This window comes from Dioscorea cayenensis, chromosome 15, assembly GCF_009730915.1.
Source record: "Dioscorea cayenensis subsp. rotundata cultivar TDr96_F1 chromosome 15, TDr96_F1_v2_PseudoChromosome.rev07_lg8_w22 25.fasta, whole genome shotgun sequence".
NCBI classification, from domain to species: Eukaryota; Viridiplantae; Streptophyta; class Magnoliopsida; order Dioscoreales; family Dioscoreaceae; genus Dioscorea; species Dioscorea cayenensis.
Window position 1 is genome coordinate 2976712 of NC_052485.1, and position 16438 is coordinate 2993149.

The 16438-nt window shown below is 35.9% G+C and overlaps 4 protein-coding genes across 4 annotated transcripts; 2 read left to right on the plus strand and 2 right to left on the minus strand.

Annotated features, from left to right (window-relative positions):
- The first annotated feature begins 11 nt into the window (after positions 1 to 11).
- Positions 12 to 4917, plus strand: LOC120276887 (protein TPX2). The gene is given in 23 exon segments (XM_039283623.1): positions 12 to 302; positions 423 to 505; positions 604 to 671; positions 851 to 917; positions 1008 to 1060; positions 1232 to 1341; positions 1452 to 1615; positions 1617 to 1711; positions 1799 to 1901; positions 1987 to 2175; positions 2266 to 2442; positions 2522 to 2584; positions 2673 to 2759; positions 2856 to 2932; positions 3067 to 3145; positions 3223 to 3360; positions 3455 to 3538; positions 3616 to 3735; positions 3836 to 4002; positions 4089 to 4197; positions 4296 to 4355; positions 4444 to 4538; positions 4631 to 4917. Coding segments are annotated over 23 exon segments (2445 nt in total). The 5' UTR covers positions 12 to 133; the 3' UTR covers positions 4719 to 4917.
- Positions 4918 to 5183: 266 nt separating this feature from the next.
- On the plus strand, positions 5184 to 8473 carry LOC120277573 (pentatricopeptide repeat-containing protein At1g06140, mitochondrial-like). The gene is made up of 3 exons (XM_039284432.1): positions 5184 to 8005; positions 8085 to 8202; positions 8337 to 8473. Exon 1 carries the CDS (start codon positions 5184 to 5186, stop codon positions 7953 to 7955), a length of 2772 nt encoding a protein of 923 aa, XP_039140366.1. The 3' UTR covers positions 7956 to 8005; positions 8085 to 8202; positions 8337 to 8473.
- On the minus strand, positions 8423 to 9965 carry LOC120277995 (anthocyanidin 3-O-glucosyltransferase 2-like). The gene has a single exon (XM_039284870.1). It carries the CDS (start codon positions 9864 to 9866, stop codon positions 8445 to 8447), a length of 1422 nt encoding a protein of 473 aa, XP_039140804.1. The 5' UTR covers positions 9867 to 9965; the 3' UTR covers positions 8423 to 8444.
- Positions 9966 to 10851: 886 nt separating this feature from the next.
- On the minus strand, positions 10852 to 12468 carry LOC120276967 (UDP-glycosyltransferase 71K1-like). Its single transcript, XM_039283709.1, has one exon. It carries the CDS (start codon positions 12425 to 12427, stop codon positions 10982 to 10984), a length of 1446 nt encoding a protein of 481 aa, XP_039139643.1. The 5' UTR covers positions 12428 to 12468; the 3' UTR covers positions 10852 to 10981.
- Positions 12469 to 16438: the final 3970 nt, after the last annotated feature.

Genomic DNA, 16438 nt, shown 5'->3' on the forward strand with positions numbered 1-16438 from the left:
TAACCAAAGAGATCGTTAGAAACCCCAAGATCGGCCATTGTTTCTCTTGCTCTCACTCTCACCCCCCAAAATCCTAATTCCTCACTAGAACCCTAGAATTCAAGGAGGAGAGAAGCCGAGAAGAAGTGATTCCATGGCAACCGATGTCGAAGGAGCAGGGAGTAGCATCACGGCGTTTCAAATGGACGAGACTTACGAGTTCTGCGCGCCAAGGTTCTTTGATTTCATGAAAGAGGAGACCCAAGAGGAGATTCAGAAGACCGAGATGTGGTTCGAGACTGCGCTCAGCTATGCCCCCTCTCGTACGTCTCTCTTGACCTTCTTCTCTGAGAATTTTATGATTCTTGGAATACCGTGATGAGATTTTGGGGATTTTGTTTCTAAAATTAGGGTTTTGATTGTGCTTCTTGATTGTTGTTTAGCTTTTATGCCCAAGATAAAGATGGCGAGATCCATCCAAATTGATAGTATAGGTGACTTTGGGAATTTTGAGAAATCGCAGAAGGTGCTCCTTTTTCCAAATCTTTTCTTGGTATAATTTTTTTAATTTTCACATCTTGCAACTGAATTTATGTCTTTGGCTTCTTTGTGCTGTTATTTTAGGGTTCAGAAACAGCCATATCTAGTAATCAAGGTGAAGATCCCACGTCTGCAGTTCCAAATAGAACCAGGTGGGCCTCTGAACATTTTCTTCTTTTGAGTGTGTGTGTGTGTGTGTGTGTGTGTGTGTGTGTGTGTGTGTTTGGTTGAATGAATGTATAAAAGGTAATATGATGTAAAAAAAAAAAAAATTACATTTCTTCTGATCTTTCTTTTGCTTTGTTTTGTTTCTTTTTTTCTTTTCAATCAGTAGCGAACAGGGGGCCATTAAAGTCAAAGAAGCTCAATCTGAGAATGCAAAGAACTCCTTTGAGTTTGTAAGTCAAACATTTGGTTTTGCAAGAGATTTATAATCTTTATCAGAGTTGCATAAGTTTTTGATTTTATGTGTTTCTTATGAATTTTAGGTAGCAGAGAATAAGCCTTGTGAAGTCAAGAACCATGTTAAAGAAGAACTTAGGTTTGTCTCTAAACTACTAATCAGTTTTTAACAGTTTGAGGTTTTAGATTGTCACTTTCTCTGTTTTAACTGTTGTGCTAGTGTACTGGCTGGAATCTCTAAACTACTAATCAGTTTTTAACAGTTTGAGGTTTTAGATTGTCACTTTCTCTGTTTTAACTGTTGTGCTAGTGTACTGGCTGGAATCTCTACTCTCTCAGCAGGATTGAAAAATCCTCAGAAGCAAACTTCATCTTTTGTGTTTCCTACAATTCCTTCATCTAATTCTGCTGTAGTTCAAGGTGCGCAAAAATTTTAAGTCTTGATAATTCATTACCTTTTCATATCAACTCCAAATGGAATTATCTACTTAACTTCATAAATTATGAATTCTCTATTTTTGATTTAATAGCAGCCGCTGAAGCTTCAACACCAAGATTAGTCAGGGGTCCATTGAAAGGTGTGGCAACTAATTATTCTGAAACAGCTACAGAAGCACTGACGCCAAAACCACATAGGGCTTCTGTGAAAGGAGCACCACCAACTAGTTCTAGAAACCAAAGCAGCCATAAAAATTGCTAACCAGATTAGACAGCAGTCTGCTGCAAAACACATGAGCCAATCTCCCGCTCTCCCATCTATGAAGAGTGTCAAACAGAAGACTACAGCCAAGTAGGTGTCATTGTTTATATGGGTGCTACTTCATAGTCATTTTTGTGTGAAGGCTTTTTTCATAGCCAGCTTATCTATGTTTTGCAGGTGTCCTGACAGTGTAACTGCCAAGAACTCCATGGCAGTTGACATTGCTCAAGAAAATCAAGCCATAAAAAGGCAAAAACTGGATGGAGGAAAATCCAGACAGGTATTTTTATGTTTTTTGAATTACTACATCAGTTGAACTTTTTAACTTGCAGACTATTAGGTTAATGTTAATCATTCTGTGCCAGATACTTAATGTGAAGAATCGGGTGTTGCCCCACAAATCAAAATTAGGCCAAACACTTAGTGAGTTTAGGTCTTCTGTGGCTAAGGGTCATCAGGAAGCAACAGCATTTATATCAGCAGCAGAGATGGTCAAGAAATTCCAATCAAAGCCTAGAGACATAGAACTCTCTCAAAGCAGATCATTTTCACATGTCAGTTATATAGAATCATATGTTACCATGTTAGTATTCAACCAATTTATTGGAAAGTTCAATGACCTCTTTTTTGGGTTACCATTTCAGGTTGATTCAGCATCAGTTATACAAAGAAGACCTAAACTCACCCTTACAAGGCCAAAGGAACCAGAGCTTGAGACTGCTCACAGAGTTCGTGCAGTTAGAATCAAAAGTTCTGCAGAACTGGAGGAAGAAATGCTCGCAAAGATTCCCAAATTCAAAGCTCGACCAGTTAACAAGAAGGTTTGGTTCTTCACTCAGTAGCTTTATATGTTAAGTGTGATCACAAAGTTGAAAATTGTTTTTGTTTCCTTGTGTCAAGATTTTAGAGGCACCTACACTCCCCGCAATGCCTAGAAGTGCTCCTCAGCCACCAGAGTTTCAGGTTTGTTTTGTTTTCCTTTGATATTATCACTTGAATAAGTCAATGAGATGATGTAAAAGCATATAATCATCAATATTCATTTGCATAGGAATTTCATTTGAAGACAATGGAGAGGGCTAATCAACATGCTGAAACATCATCAGTAGTGTCATCAGCAGTGGATTCTTCATCTCAGGCAAATCATTTTATTAATTCTGCTCTGACTTGTAAGGATAATGATTTTACACTTTGCTGCTGTTTGTATAATTGTGAAATTGTATCTGGTGAACAGAATCAAGGCAAACATCTTACACTTACCGAACCAAGGCCACCACAACTTGAAACATCATTACGCGCTAGACCTCCAAGGTAATGAATCATATCAACCCACATTATAGACTATGCTGTTGTTTGTATGATCAAATTATTACACTTACCGAGCCACTTATTTTCTATATATAAGAAATAAAACCTCTGTACAACATTGAATTTTTACTGTACAGAGTCAAGAGCTCTCAGGAAGTGGAGGTAGAAGAACTTCAGAAGATTCCAAAGTTCAAGGCCAGACCATTAAATAGAAAGGTGAAGATTTTCTCATTTACACTCTTTTCATTACACTCTTGATACATATACTTGACATTTATTGAAATTCTTCACAGATTTTTGAGAGTAAAGGAGACCTTGGGTTACCTTGCAATCAAAAACGCCTAGTTACAACCCCACAAGAATTTCATTTTGCCACAAATGATAGGTTAGGTCCACCTGTTACTGCATCAGTTGCGGATCTCTTTGATAAGGTAGTGGTTTTTTTAAATTCTTATTCATGAAAGCTTTGCATGGTGTAGAACTATATAGAAATGGTAAATTGTTGACAAACCTTCCCTTTTTCAGCTTTCGCTGCACTCAGAATCATCTTGTCGTGACCAACAAGTTCCTAGAATTACAGTCCCAAATCCTTTTCATCTTCATACAGAGGTGTGTGTGGCTTTGAACTTTGTGTTTTTTGGTTCCTCATTAAAACTGATCAATATATGTATCTGCATTGATCTTAGGAGCGGGGATCGGAGAAAGAGAGGCAATTTACAGTCCAGGTTCTATACAAACAAATTGAGGAAGAGAGAGCTAGAATTCCGAAAGCAAATCCTTATCCATATACCACGGATTATCCAGTGGTAAATAGTAGTAACAATAACATGGCTCAGCTTGCTAGTGATTTGGCATGTACATAATTTTTTTGAGTTGAGTTTTATTTATCTGTTTATTTTTCCACAGATGCCTCCTAAACCTGACCCCAAGCCATGCACCAAGCCTGAAATTTTCCAGTTGGAAAGCCTAGTCAGGCATGAAGAAGAGATGCAGAGGAAGTTAGAAGAGAAGGCAAGGTTGGAGAAAGAAGAGGCACAAAGGAGATTGTTTAAAGCACAACCTATTATGAAGGAGTAGGTGTTTTTGATATTAAGTATGCATCATTTTGTCATTTGCAAAAGACAGTAAAGTAATTTACCTTGATGTGTTATCACCACAGAGATCCACTTCCCCCGCCGGAGAGGACGAGGAAACCACTCACAGAAGTCCAGGAATTTGTTCTCCACGTTGATCATAGAGCTGTGCACAGATCAGAGTTTGATAAGAAGGTATATATATATATATATATATATATATATATATATTTGACAATTTGTGAACATTCTACTGATAACATTAAATCCAACATCATTCATTAATGCTGCAGATAAAGGAGAAAGAAACGATGTACAAGAGATTAAGGGAGGAGAATGAATCTATGAAACAGGTAAACAAGTATTTTGTCTTTTAATGGATGCCCAAACAGTAAATAGAAATCTAACGTTTGTGTTTTTCTTCTGCTTCATGGTTGGCAGATAGAAGAGGAAAAGGCAGTGAAACAGATGAGAAGAACAATGGTGCCCCATGCAAGACCCCTTCCAAAATTTGATAATCCATTCCTCCCACAAAAGTGAGTGAAAAATTTAACGTTGTTTATGTTAATGTTTTTACTATCTTTGTTCTGAAACAACATGAATGGTGTATTCTGGTTATTAATAATAGGTCAATCAAGGAAGCAACAAAGCCCAAGTCACCAAAATTGCGTGTTATCCGGAGAGAAGATAGATGCCATACTTCTCATTTGAGATAATAAGAAGTATTGTTTGCAGGAATCACAATCTTCTTTCCATTCATGTTGTTCATTCCTTGTTGAACAGAAAACAAGTTACTGAACCAATGTAATTGTTCTTATAATGGGGAGCAGACTAGCAAGTTACTACTCATACTACTAATGTAGCTAAACTCGGTTCCAGTTAATATGCTTGTGTTTGTAGACTTGTAGCTACTGTGATGATAATCTTTAATGGCTGTAATATATCTGAAATGTTAAATTATGTTATTAGCAATTGTTTATTTATGTTCTTGACTCACTAATTTTTCATGAGCCACTGTTTTTAAATTAATTAGAATTTGTTTTTTTAAATACAAGTCCAACACTCAGCGGAGAATTGAGTTTTATGATAATTGTGTTTTTTAAATTTTATTTTTTTAGTAAAATAAATATTTTGTATAATATAAAGTAAAGAAAAAAAAAACAGAGCACTGTAAAAACCATATGCTCGCCCGCATCTTCAGAGCAGCGTCGCCATGCCTCAATCGATTCATTCTTCTCTACAGGCACTACCATTCTCCATTCATTGCCATCAGAGAGCGCTTCCGAAAAGGCGATCACTTGGGAACCATCTCTCTCTTCATTCAAATGAGTAGAGAACGCACTCTCAATCCGGAGAGACCTTTGTTTCTCTTGCTTCTCAAATCATCACTTGCTCTTTCTTCGTATCGTCTCGGAATCTCACTTCATGCCCACATTATCAAGATTGGCCTTAAAAATGATGTCTTTATTAGTACAGCCTTGGTTGATATGTTGTGCAAGTTATCTTGCCTTGGACCTGCACGAAAGGTGTTTGATGAAATGCCAGAACGAGATGTTGCTGCATGGAATGCTATGCTTGCAGGGTATGCTAAATATGGGTATGTTGATCAGGCGATGTCTCTGTTTCGTGATATGCGTTGCTGTGGTGTGGAGCTCAATGCTTTGACGCTCTCTGTTTTGCTTCAGGTGTGTTGTGGTGGTCCGCATGATGGGAAGCTCAGGCTTGGCAAGTGCATTCATGCTTATGTTTATAGGCGTGTTTTGCTTGCTGACATTTTCTTGTGCAATTCTCTTCTTGTTTACTATAATCATTGTGATTCTGTGTGTGCATCTGAGAGGCTCTTTGAGAGTATGGGCGCCCGGGATGTGGTTTCTTGGAATGCCATGATGTCCGGATATACTAGAAATGGTTTTGCTTGGAGAGCTTTGGAAGCATTTCAATTGTTGAGAGTGGAGGAGGGGTTGGCTCCAGACCTTGTCAGTGTTGAGACTGCATTGCAGGCTTGTGCTCAGATAGGTGAAGAGGCTATTTTTGGTGGAGAGATGGTCCATGCAGTTCTATTTAAGTTTGGATTTCCTATGGATGTGTATGCTGAGAATTGTCTTCTTCACATGTACTGCAAATGTGGGAAGATTGAGACTGCCCATTATTTGTTTGATGTAATGGAAACTAGGAACATCGTCTCCTCAAATATCATTGTCCATGGTTATGTCCAGATTAATGAGCCTAAGAAGGCCATTGCTGTCATTCGACAACTGCGTTTTGTGGAAGCACAAATAAGTTCCGATGTACTTGTCAATGCTTTACAAGCTGTTAAGCTATTGGCGTCACGGTTAGAATGTGTTTTGTGTATGCATTGCCTTGTCATAAAGATGGGATATGGTTGTGATGAATTTGTGAGTAGTTCTCTTATAGATGTTTATGGTGATCATGGGGAAGCTGAATTTGCACGGAAATGCTTAGATGATGTGGTGGGAGAACAGAAGAATGCTACACTTTGCTACAACACCATGCTTTCTGTGTATTTGCATCAAGATTATTACTCACAAGTTTTTGAACTCCTTCGTCTTATGTGTCAGAATGACTGTAAGATAGATTCTGTCACCCTTGTGAATGCTGTATCAGCTTGTGCCCGATGTTTGGATTTGAATTTAGGCAGGGTTATGCATGCATATATATTAAGAAAGGGGTTTGATTCAGATGTCTACGTTGCAACCTCACTAATAGAACTGTATTCGAAATGTGGTCATTTAAGCTTTGCTTGCTGGTTGTTCTCCAAAATGTCTTTCAGGAGCATAGTCTCATGGAACTCATTGATACATGGCTGTGTAGAAAATGGTTTTCCTAGGGTGTCTCTGAAGCTTTTCTTTTTCATGCAATTGCAAGATGGTTTTATGCCAGATTCAACATCAGTTGTTGGGGCTGTTGAATCAATTGGTCTTAGAGGGTATGAAAATGAAAGAAACTATATTCACAACTTTGCTATTCAGTCAGGTCTTGCTAGTGATGAGTATGTTGCCAATGCATTGATAAGCATGCATGCAAGATTTTGTGAGTTTGAGAAGGCAAGACTAGTGTTTGATGGAGCTTGCAAAGACAGAACAGTCATCTGGAATACTTTTATGTCAGAGTACACTTATCATGGCATGTTGGACAATGCTGTATCAGTTTTTTCCCTGATGAAGCATGAGAATGTCTCACCTGATTCAGTCACCATACTTTGTTTACTTCGTATTTGTGCATTTTTAGGTTCATTGAGTTGCACAAGTGTGGTACACACATTCATATGCAAAAATGGATATGATTCTGATGCACATGTTGAAACTTCACTTTTGGATGTCTATGCCAAATGTGGTGACTTGCACAGTGCTCGGTTGTTGTTTGATAAGATGAACTCCAAAACCGTCGTATCATGGAATTCCATGATTCAGGCTTATGGAATTCATGGAAATGTAGAGGAAGCCAGCAATCTTTTTTCCCAACTGCAGCAATCTGGAATCTTACCCACCATTGTTACTTTTCTCATTCTTATATCAGCATGCAGCCATGCTGGAGATGCTGAGAAAGGCTGGCAGTATATTGATTTAATGACACAAGCTTACTCACTCTCACCGGGAAGAGAGCATTTTTCCAGTTTTATTGACCTTCTTGGTCGCAGAGGATTAATCAAGGAGGCATATGAGTTTCTTGAAAATCTTCCTGTGAACCCTGGTGTTAGTGCTTGGGGTGCACTCTTTGGTGCTTGTCGAGCTGAAGGTAACTTGAAAGTGGGGTTGGCAGCAGCTAAGAAAGTGTTTGACATTGACCCTTTGCATTGCGGATACTATTCGCTGTTGTCCAATATGTTCATGGAGGCTGGTAGGTGTATTGATGCATTTAGGATCAGAAGGAAAGTCGAAAGCATGCAAGTCAAGAAGGTGCAGGGTTACAGCATGATTGAAAGCATTTACTGATTCACAGTGACACAAGAGAAGTGGTGTTGTCTGCATCATGTATCTTTGAGGTAATTTATGCTTTGTTTATTAGAATAGACGTTGTCTAATTAATTCTGGATTTTCTATTCATTTGCTGAGCCTCTGCAGAACAGGACGGTGACCAGCTCTGCATAAAGATTTTGATTTAGTGCCTGGTATGGACTCATTTCTGCAGCATATTTACTGCATGAGAAGCTGAACAACAAAAGTTATCTCCCAAATTCTGGTAAGAAAACAAGATTAAGCTTTTATGATTATATTTCCTAATGTTTGAAATTGGTTTATGAGAATACTGGAGACAAAAATACCATAAAGTCTAATCGAACATGCCAATAATATAAATAGCTGTTCATATTGCAGGATGATTTAGAAGAAACTGGATGGAGACCAATTTATCAGACACATGAAAAGCAGGTACTTGGTATTTATTACATCCTATGATTAAATAACTCTTCTGTCAGGTACCAATTATGTTGCAATGTTCTTAATAATCTGGTGAACAAGGAGCTCCAAAGAAACATAAGAAGAACCTCCTTCTACAGCCTTTCTGCCAGACACCTTCATCTCTTCAGCCCTCTGCCTCACCTTCCTTCCTTCTTCTCCTTCCATCAAGCTTCTGATCCCACTCTCCAACTCCTCTGAGCTAACAAATCCTCCATTGTTCCTATCAACTTTGAGCTCCAAACCAACACCCATCTCTCTCACCACCAACACTGCATTCATGTGCTGCTCTGCATACAATGGCCATGCAAGCATTGGCACGCCATGCCACAAGCTCTCCAAGATCGAGTTCCATCCACAATGTGTCACAAATCCTGCCACAGCTGCGTGCGCGAGCACGCTGAGCTGCGGAATCCAAGCTGGCCACACCAACCCCCTCTCCCTCGTCCTCTCGAAGAACCCCTCAGGCAGCTCATCTTCAAGATTAACATCGCCAGCAATTGGATTATAAACTTGTGCCGGCGTGCGCAATACCCATAAGAACCTCTGCCCACTCCTCTCCAACCCCAAAGCCATCTCCTTCACCACGTCCTTAGTAAAACACCCAACACTTCCAAAGCACAAGAACAGCACCGAGTTCGCCGGCTGCTCATCCAACCACTTGATGCACTCATGCTTCTCCTGCTCCTCAGACACAACCAATGGTCCTATCGGAAATACAACCGGCGTTGCTTGGTCCGGCACACACTCACCTCTCTCCAAAGCCTCCAACTGCTTCATCTCCAGCTCCACAAACGTGTTCACTATAAACCCTGTAGCTTCTCTCATCTTGTAGCCATAATCAAGGAGCATAGTATAGGCTTCATCCTTCTTGTCTGCCATAAAAGTTGGCATTGAGGATGGTGGTGCTGAACGGAGAACTGGGATATTTATCACATCCTTGACATCCTCAATCTCTAATGGCACCTTAACATGGAGTGTTGGAAGGTAGAGCATCAAGCCAAGAAAGGTAGCATTTGAAGGCATGTAGATGTAACTCGGCACATCCAACTCTTTAGCCAAATCAATCATGGATGCACACAAGACGTCCAAGACTAAGGCGGCAACCGGACCGGTGGCAAGACGGCGTGAGACAGCGTCACGAACATGGTTCTTGTGAGCTTCTATGAAAAGGCACATGAAGGTCTCACCTTTCATGTTGTCTTTGTATGGAAGTTTAACAAGTGGGAGATCCTCAAATTGGATGTCTAGGCCGGAGGATATGACGGAGTTGATGTAGGACGTGGTAGTTCCGGCCCATGCAAAGTAGTGGTGCTGCATGGTGAGGATTGTTACGTGGAAGTGTTGGCCATGGCCGCCGGCGATGTGTTTTGCAAGCTCCACGGCGGAGATCATGTGTCCAATTCCGGGACATGGACAGAATATGAGTTCTGGTGTCTTCTTCTCCATTGTTTTGCACCACTGTGAGCAGGATGAAGATTGTTTGGAAGAAGGTATATATATATGTATGAATTTGGATTTGATTAAGTGATTTTATGTATTTGAATTAAGTAGGATTATTAAATTTATATTGAATGATCAATATCTGATTAATCAAGCAATTTAAATTTAAATTGATTTATCATGATAATAACAAAGTTAATTAAAAAGTTTGTGAGCTGTTCGATCTTATTTAAACTACAAATATGAACACAAAAAAGGAGATGGAAAATTGTTAGAAAACCGAGAGTAGATTTATGGGTTATGTCTCCGTCCTTGACCATCACCTTGCACACTACGCCTGCTCCACCTTGTTGATTGGTTGCTTGCAAGAAGCATAAGCTGTTGTTTTTAAAAGGAAATTATTATAAATCTATTTAATTTGAAAAGGTTTACTAGTAATAAATATAATATTATCCTTGAAAGCTACCTCTTCAACCATATATCCACAAAAAATTCAAAGATAAACACCAATTATCATAGTCCGTGTCCCATAAAAAAAAAAAAAATTCAAAACGAAGAATGAGAAAAACAAATATGTTGAATTATTAACTTCATATCTGTGCAAATCCCCTGATATATGAGTTATTTATATTTCATCCTCAGTGATATATGGATTATCTACATTTAAAAAAAATAAAAATAAATAATTTATTATGGAGGAAAAAAAGTTGTTACAAATGAAAACAAATTAAAAAAAAAATCTTTGAAATACCAGATATTCAAATAAACCCCAATATATCCGTATATAAAAAAATTAAAAATATAAAAATAACAAACAAACATTATTTTGAAATATTAGAACAAAGACGCCCACAGTTTTTCCTTCTCTCAAAAAATCTCAATTGACCTCCATATAAACTGATTTTTTTTAGTTTATCCACTTTTCTCAAAAAATAAAATAAAATAAAATAAAATGAATTTTCAATCTTATATTATTTTTTAACTTGAAATATATTTTTGTCCATATATTCAACGTAGACCATGCAAACAATATATATAATATAACCTATATGACCGATTTAGTTTATTAAAAAAAGCTTAAACTTAATTAGCACACCAATAATATCAATTACTCATAATTATCATCCAATAGAACCAGTGGAAGCGTCCTTAATAATATCATGAAGAAGAAGCTCCAAAGAAGCATAAGAAGAACCACCTTCTTCTCCAGCCCTTCTGCCAGCCACCTTCATCTCTTCAGCCCTCTGTCTCACCTTCCTTCCTTCTTCTCCTTCCATCAAGCTTCTGATCCCACTCTCCAACTCCTCTGAGCTAACAAATCCTCCATTCTTCCTATCAACTTTGAGCTCCAAACCAACACCCATCTCTCTCACCACCATCACTGCATTCATGTGTTGCTCCGCATACAACGGCCATGCAAGCATTGGCACGCCATACCACAAGCTCTCCAACACTGAGTTCCATCCACAGTGCGTCACAAATCCAGCCACCGCCGTGTGCGCCAGCACGCTGAGCTGAGGAACCCATGATGGCCACACCAACCCTTTCTCTCTTGTCCTCTCCAAGAACCCCTCCGGCAATACTTCCCCAAGATCAGCATCACTTGGAATCAAAGCATTCTCTTTTGATGGTGTTCTTAACGCCCACAAGAACCTTTGCTCACTCTTCTCCAAACCCAAAGCTATCTCCTTCACCATCTCCTTATCAAAACACCCCATGCTTCCAAAGCACAAGAACACCACTGACTTCTTTGGTTGTTCATCCAACCATTTTATACACTCATGCTTCTTCTCATCTTTCTCCTTTTTCTCGGAGGCAAGCAATGGTCCTACAGTGAAAACAGCCGGTGTTGGTTGATCCGGCAAGCATTGTCCGGTCTCCAAAGCCTTTAATGACTTCATCTCCAAATTCTTGAATGTGTTCACAATGAAACCTCTTGCTTCTCTTAGTTTGTATCCATAGTTATAGAATATAGTATAACACTCATCCTTCTTGTCCATCATGAACCCAGGCATCGACAACGGTGGTGCTGAACGGAGAACTGGAATGTCAATCACATCCTTAACATCCTCTATCTCGGATAACACCTTTGCATCAAGTGTTGGTAAGTAAAGCATCAAGCCAAGAAAGGTGGCATTTGAAGGTATATAGATATAACACGGCAAGTTGAGATCTTTGGCAACGTCAAGCATGGACACACATAAGATGTCCAAGATCAAAGCAGCAACGGAAGTGGTGGCAAGATGGTGTGAGATAGCTTCATGGACATGAGCCTTGTGAGCTTCAATGAAGAGGCAAATGAAGGTCTCACCTTTCATGTTCTCCTTGTAAGGAGGATCAACTTGAGGGACATCTTGGAAATGGATGTCTAGACCAGAGGTGGAAATGGAGTTGATGTAGGAGGTAGTGGCATTGGACCATGCAGAGACATGATGTTGGATGTTGAGGATGGTGACGTGGAAGTGGTTGTTGTGGCCTGTGATGAGCTTTTTGGCTAGCTCAACGGTGGAGATAAGGTGGCCGATGCCCGGAGATGGACAGAATATAAGTTCTTGTTTCTTGTCCATGGATTGGATTTGAGTGAAGGAGGAGGGTGTAATGCTTTGTGCATGAGTGGGTGGTGGTTTTATGGGTGAAGTGTTGGAGGACAAGACGGTAATGGAGCATGGAGAAAGCGTTGTTTCATATGCCTCTTTTGCGTGTGTACCGCAAGTGCAAGTTGTAACTCTGCTACGTGTGGGACTCACCTATACATACTAATTATCCAAATAAATATAAAAATATTAAATAAATGTTCTTTTTGTTTCTTTTTATCTGTCATAAATCTATGTTTTTTTTTATCTATTATTTTTGAACATCAAGAAGCATTTATTATTTTTTTCTAAAGTTACAATAACATTTTATTCAATTCTCTTCTTGAAATTTAATATGAGAGAGAAATGTGAATATATAAATTAAGGGTAATTTTGGGAAGATAACTAATTTTTTATTAAATTATGTAAAATAACCAACTTTCTTGGTATGTGAGATTCGGTTATTCACGACAGATAAAAAGAAACGAATGGAGTAAAAAAAATGTTTAATCTAGTTACAATATCAACTTAAATGGTGATGGAGATTTGATGGTGCAACCCTTCATGCTAATTAAGTTTTCATTTGCATTTGGTTTTATTTTGACTTTGTAAACTCTGTTGTGATGGTTGTCTTTACTTCTGTGAATGTTAAATACGAGGTTGTTTTAGCCAGAGAGTGATGATACCAATGTCTAACATTGGTTTTAAGGAGTAATTGTTTATAAATGTTTATTGTATAGATTTACTTATTATTAAAGTAGATATACTACTGTTTCACACACATAATTTTATAAATGTTAATCCTTATTGTATTTTTAATATTTATCAACATTAATTATATATATGCATCAATAGGTTCTCTATGGGCGTTAGTAGAACATCTATAAAAAATAGGAAGAGAAATTAGTAAAAAAAAAGATAAATTACTTCACCTAATCAACTTTGCTCTCGTGGAACTTATCCATACACATCCTAATTGCATAAATAAATGTAAAAACATCAAATGAGCATATACAATTGATAAAGACATATTCAATCTATATACAATATCAATTTAAAATATGTATAAATAAACACTTTATCATTGATCATACTGGTTTGATGGTGCAACACTTTAATTTTTTTTTCTATTTTTTTGAAAAAATAGATAATCGAACGCTTCATGCTAATTAAGTTTCATTTGCATTTAGTTTTATTTTGACTTTGTAATGTCTGTTGAGATGGTTGTCTTTACTTCTGTGAATGTTAAATATGAGGTTGTTTCAGCAAAAGAATGATGATAGTACCATCGACATAGTTACCTTGTAACTATCATGGAACAAGGACGTGCATGTCTAATCATCTTAAATTCAAAAGTTTATAGCTAGAATAGAGCATCAATTTTTTCAGCTAATGCTTATAATTATATACTGAAACAAATACTATTATAAATTCATGGTGGTGAATGACCCACATCTCAACCATAGATTATTATTATTATTTTAAAATAAAAAATAAAAGGAAGTTTTTTATTAAACCAAATCATTCTCTAATAAAAAATTATAAAAAAAAAAGGAGATAGGACCCATTTCTAACGCTGGTCCCAACTATTATTTTTAAATATTTATATAAATGTTTATAGTAGGGACTTTTCTTAGACTTGAATTATTATTATTATTATTATTAAAGTGGACAAGCTACTCCACAAATATATATTTTTTTATTATTATACTTTAATCACATATTTGGAGAGAGTCTAACCCTCACCCTCTAATATGAGAGAAGCTATTGCTATAGTAGTTATTATTGTATTTTTTTAATATTTACAAGCACTAATTATATATATATATATATATATATATATATATATATTTATATATGAAGTAGTAAAAAAAAGTTTATTATTTTATTTTTAGAAACCATAGTTCAGGGTTTCTCTAAAAAAATATATAAGTTAAAAAAAATAGTTGGTCTAACTTTTTCAACCATAATGCTCTTTAAATTGTTTGGATACAAGAGATATGTTTATAATAACTCATCGACAGAGAAGGCATTTTTAAAAATTAAAAAAAATTATTTCATAAGCAATTCTAAAGATTCAAAGAACATATTTAAACCCAATATTTTTAATTTTTAAATTGTATTAATTTATTCATTTTGTTTCCTGAATTATATAGATATATTCATTTGTTTTTCTTTTTATGGGTTAAGGTGACAAGCACAATTTATTTTTGTTTTTTTAGTAATAAAATTTTCATTAAATTAAAATGCAAAAATAATTTAATAGATAAATAAATTCAACGCCATGCATTAACAATGTACTGCAAAATGATTAAAATGAATAGAAATGCAATTAAAATAAACATTTGAATGTAATTGAGATATTAATTTTCTCCAGGGTTTTAACATGATATAGTTTGTTGATTTAGGAGTTTGATGTTTTCTTCTTTGGTGGTTATGAAATTTAGTTTCATTCTTTTGGTAATGGCCCATGGACATGAACATTTTTTTAATGCTTGATTCGTTAATGAAGTTTAGTATATTAATATAAATCAATAACATGTTTTTGTCTATATATATATATATATAATTCATTCCTTAAAAAAAACCTTCATACTGTCTAATTAAACTGGAATCACAAAACAAAACTGAAGTATTAAACTCCTATAACAATGGGCAACCTCCATCCAAACTAAACATTTTACGGTAAGTGCAAGTTTTATTATATAATTTAGTTAATTAAATTATTAATCATATCATTAAATGTTTACTAATAAGAAACACTGATTCAAAATAATATTATCAAATTAAATTAAAATTTGAAGTTTACTACTCAAATTAGATATAAATTATTAGAGACATTGGATTGTAAAACTACAAAGGTTAGTGAAATTTAATTATAAATTGAACATAATTAATATATTACATAGATTAATATGTTGGATATATTGATGTGATTTTTCACTCAAAAAGCATAATGAAATTTCCATATATTAAAAAGAGTGTAACACTTTGCTAGCTTTAATTTGCCTAGCTTGTCTATTCATGGAAAAAGGACAAACAAGTCTAGATTCATGTGAGTGTTTTGATGACCAAAAATACAAAACAAGCAATTAAATTTCATCAATATGATCATAATTTATTGATGATGATATAGCTTATCTATTTCAATCACGGAACAAATTCTATTTTTTCCAAATTTTAAAATAAATAAGTTACAATAATATTATATTAAAAAACTTCACATCGAATAGAGCATTCTCAACTTTATTAATTTATTCATTTTTACTCTTAATTAAACAGTATTAATTTAAATGTTTATATGTATACATTGATGTGACAAACACCTAATATATTGTTGTAATATATATATATATATATATATATATATATATATATAACTACGAAGGTTGTTTGAAGTGGTGGAGGTTTAATTTGAACGGCTCAAATAAATAGTTTTGGTAGGATTCTTTATATATAAATAAAAAAAATTATTATAAGAGATTTTTTTATAGAGCACTCATTTAAAAACAATGATGAGTGAAAATCATATATACATATATATGGCACATCATCTAAGGATGTCTACATATATATATATATATTGGGCACATCATCTAAAGATGTCTTTAAATCTGAAATTTAAAAATATCCCATATTGTTGGATTTATATTCAACGTTTTTGTTAGTGCAACTGCATTATTTATTGGCATGATTTGACACCTAGACCAAGTGACGTGGCAACGAAGGTGACAAAGCATAATTGATGACGTGACAAGCATGGTGACATGGCATGTAGACTTGGAGTCTGAGGAAACATCTTGAAGATCTTGATGGAGTTTATTTTTTTAGTAAGTCTCTAACATGGGTAGCCAAATATCTTGAAGATCATGGTGAAGCTATCTTAAAGATCTTGGTGGAGTTATTTTTGTGATGCATTACTAACTGAAGACAAGATCATATCGAGACCAGTATTTAGGGTGATTTGATTGAAGACTAAATATGGTGGAGCTTAATTAAAGAAAG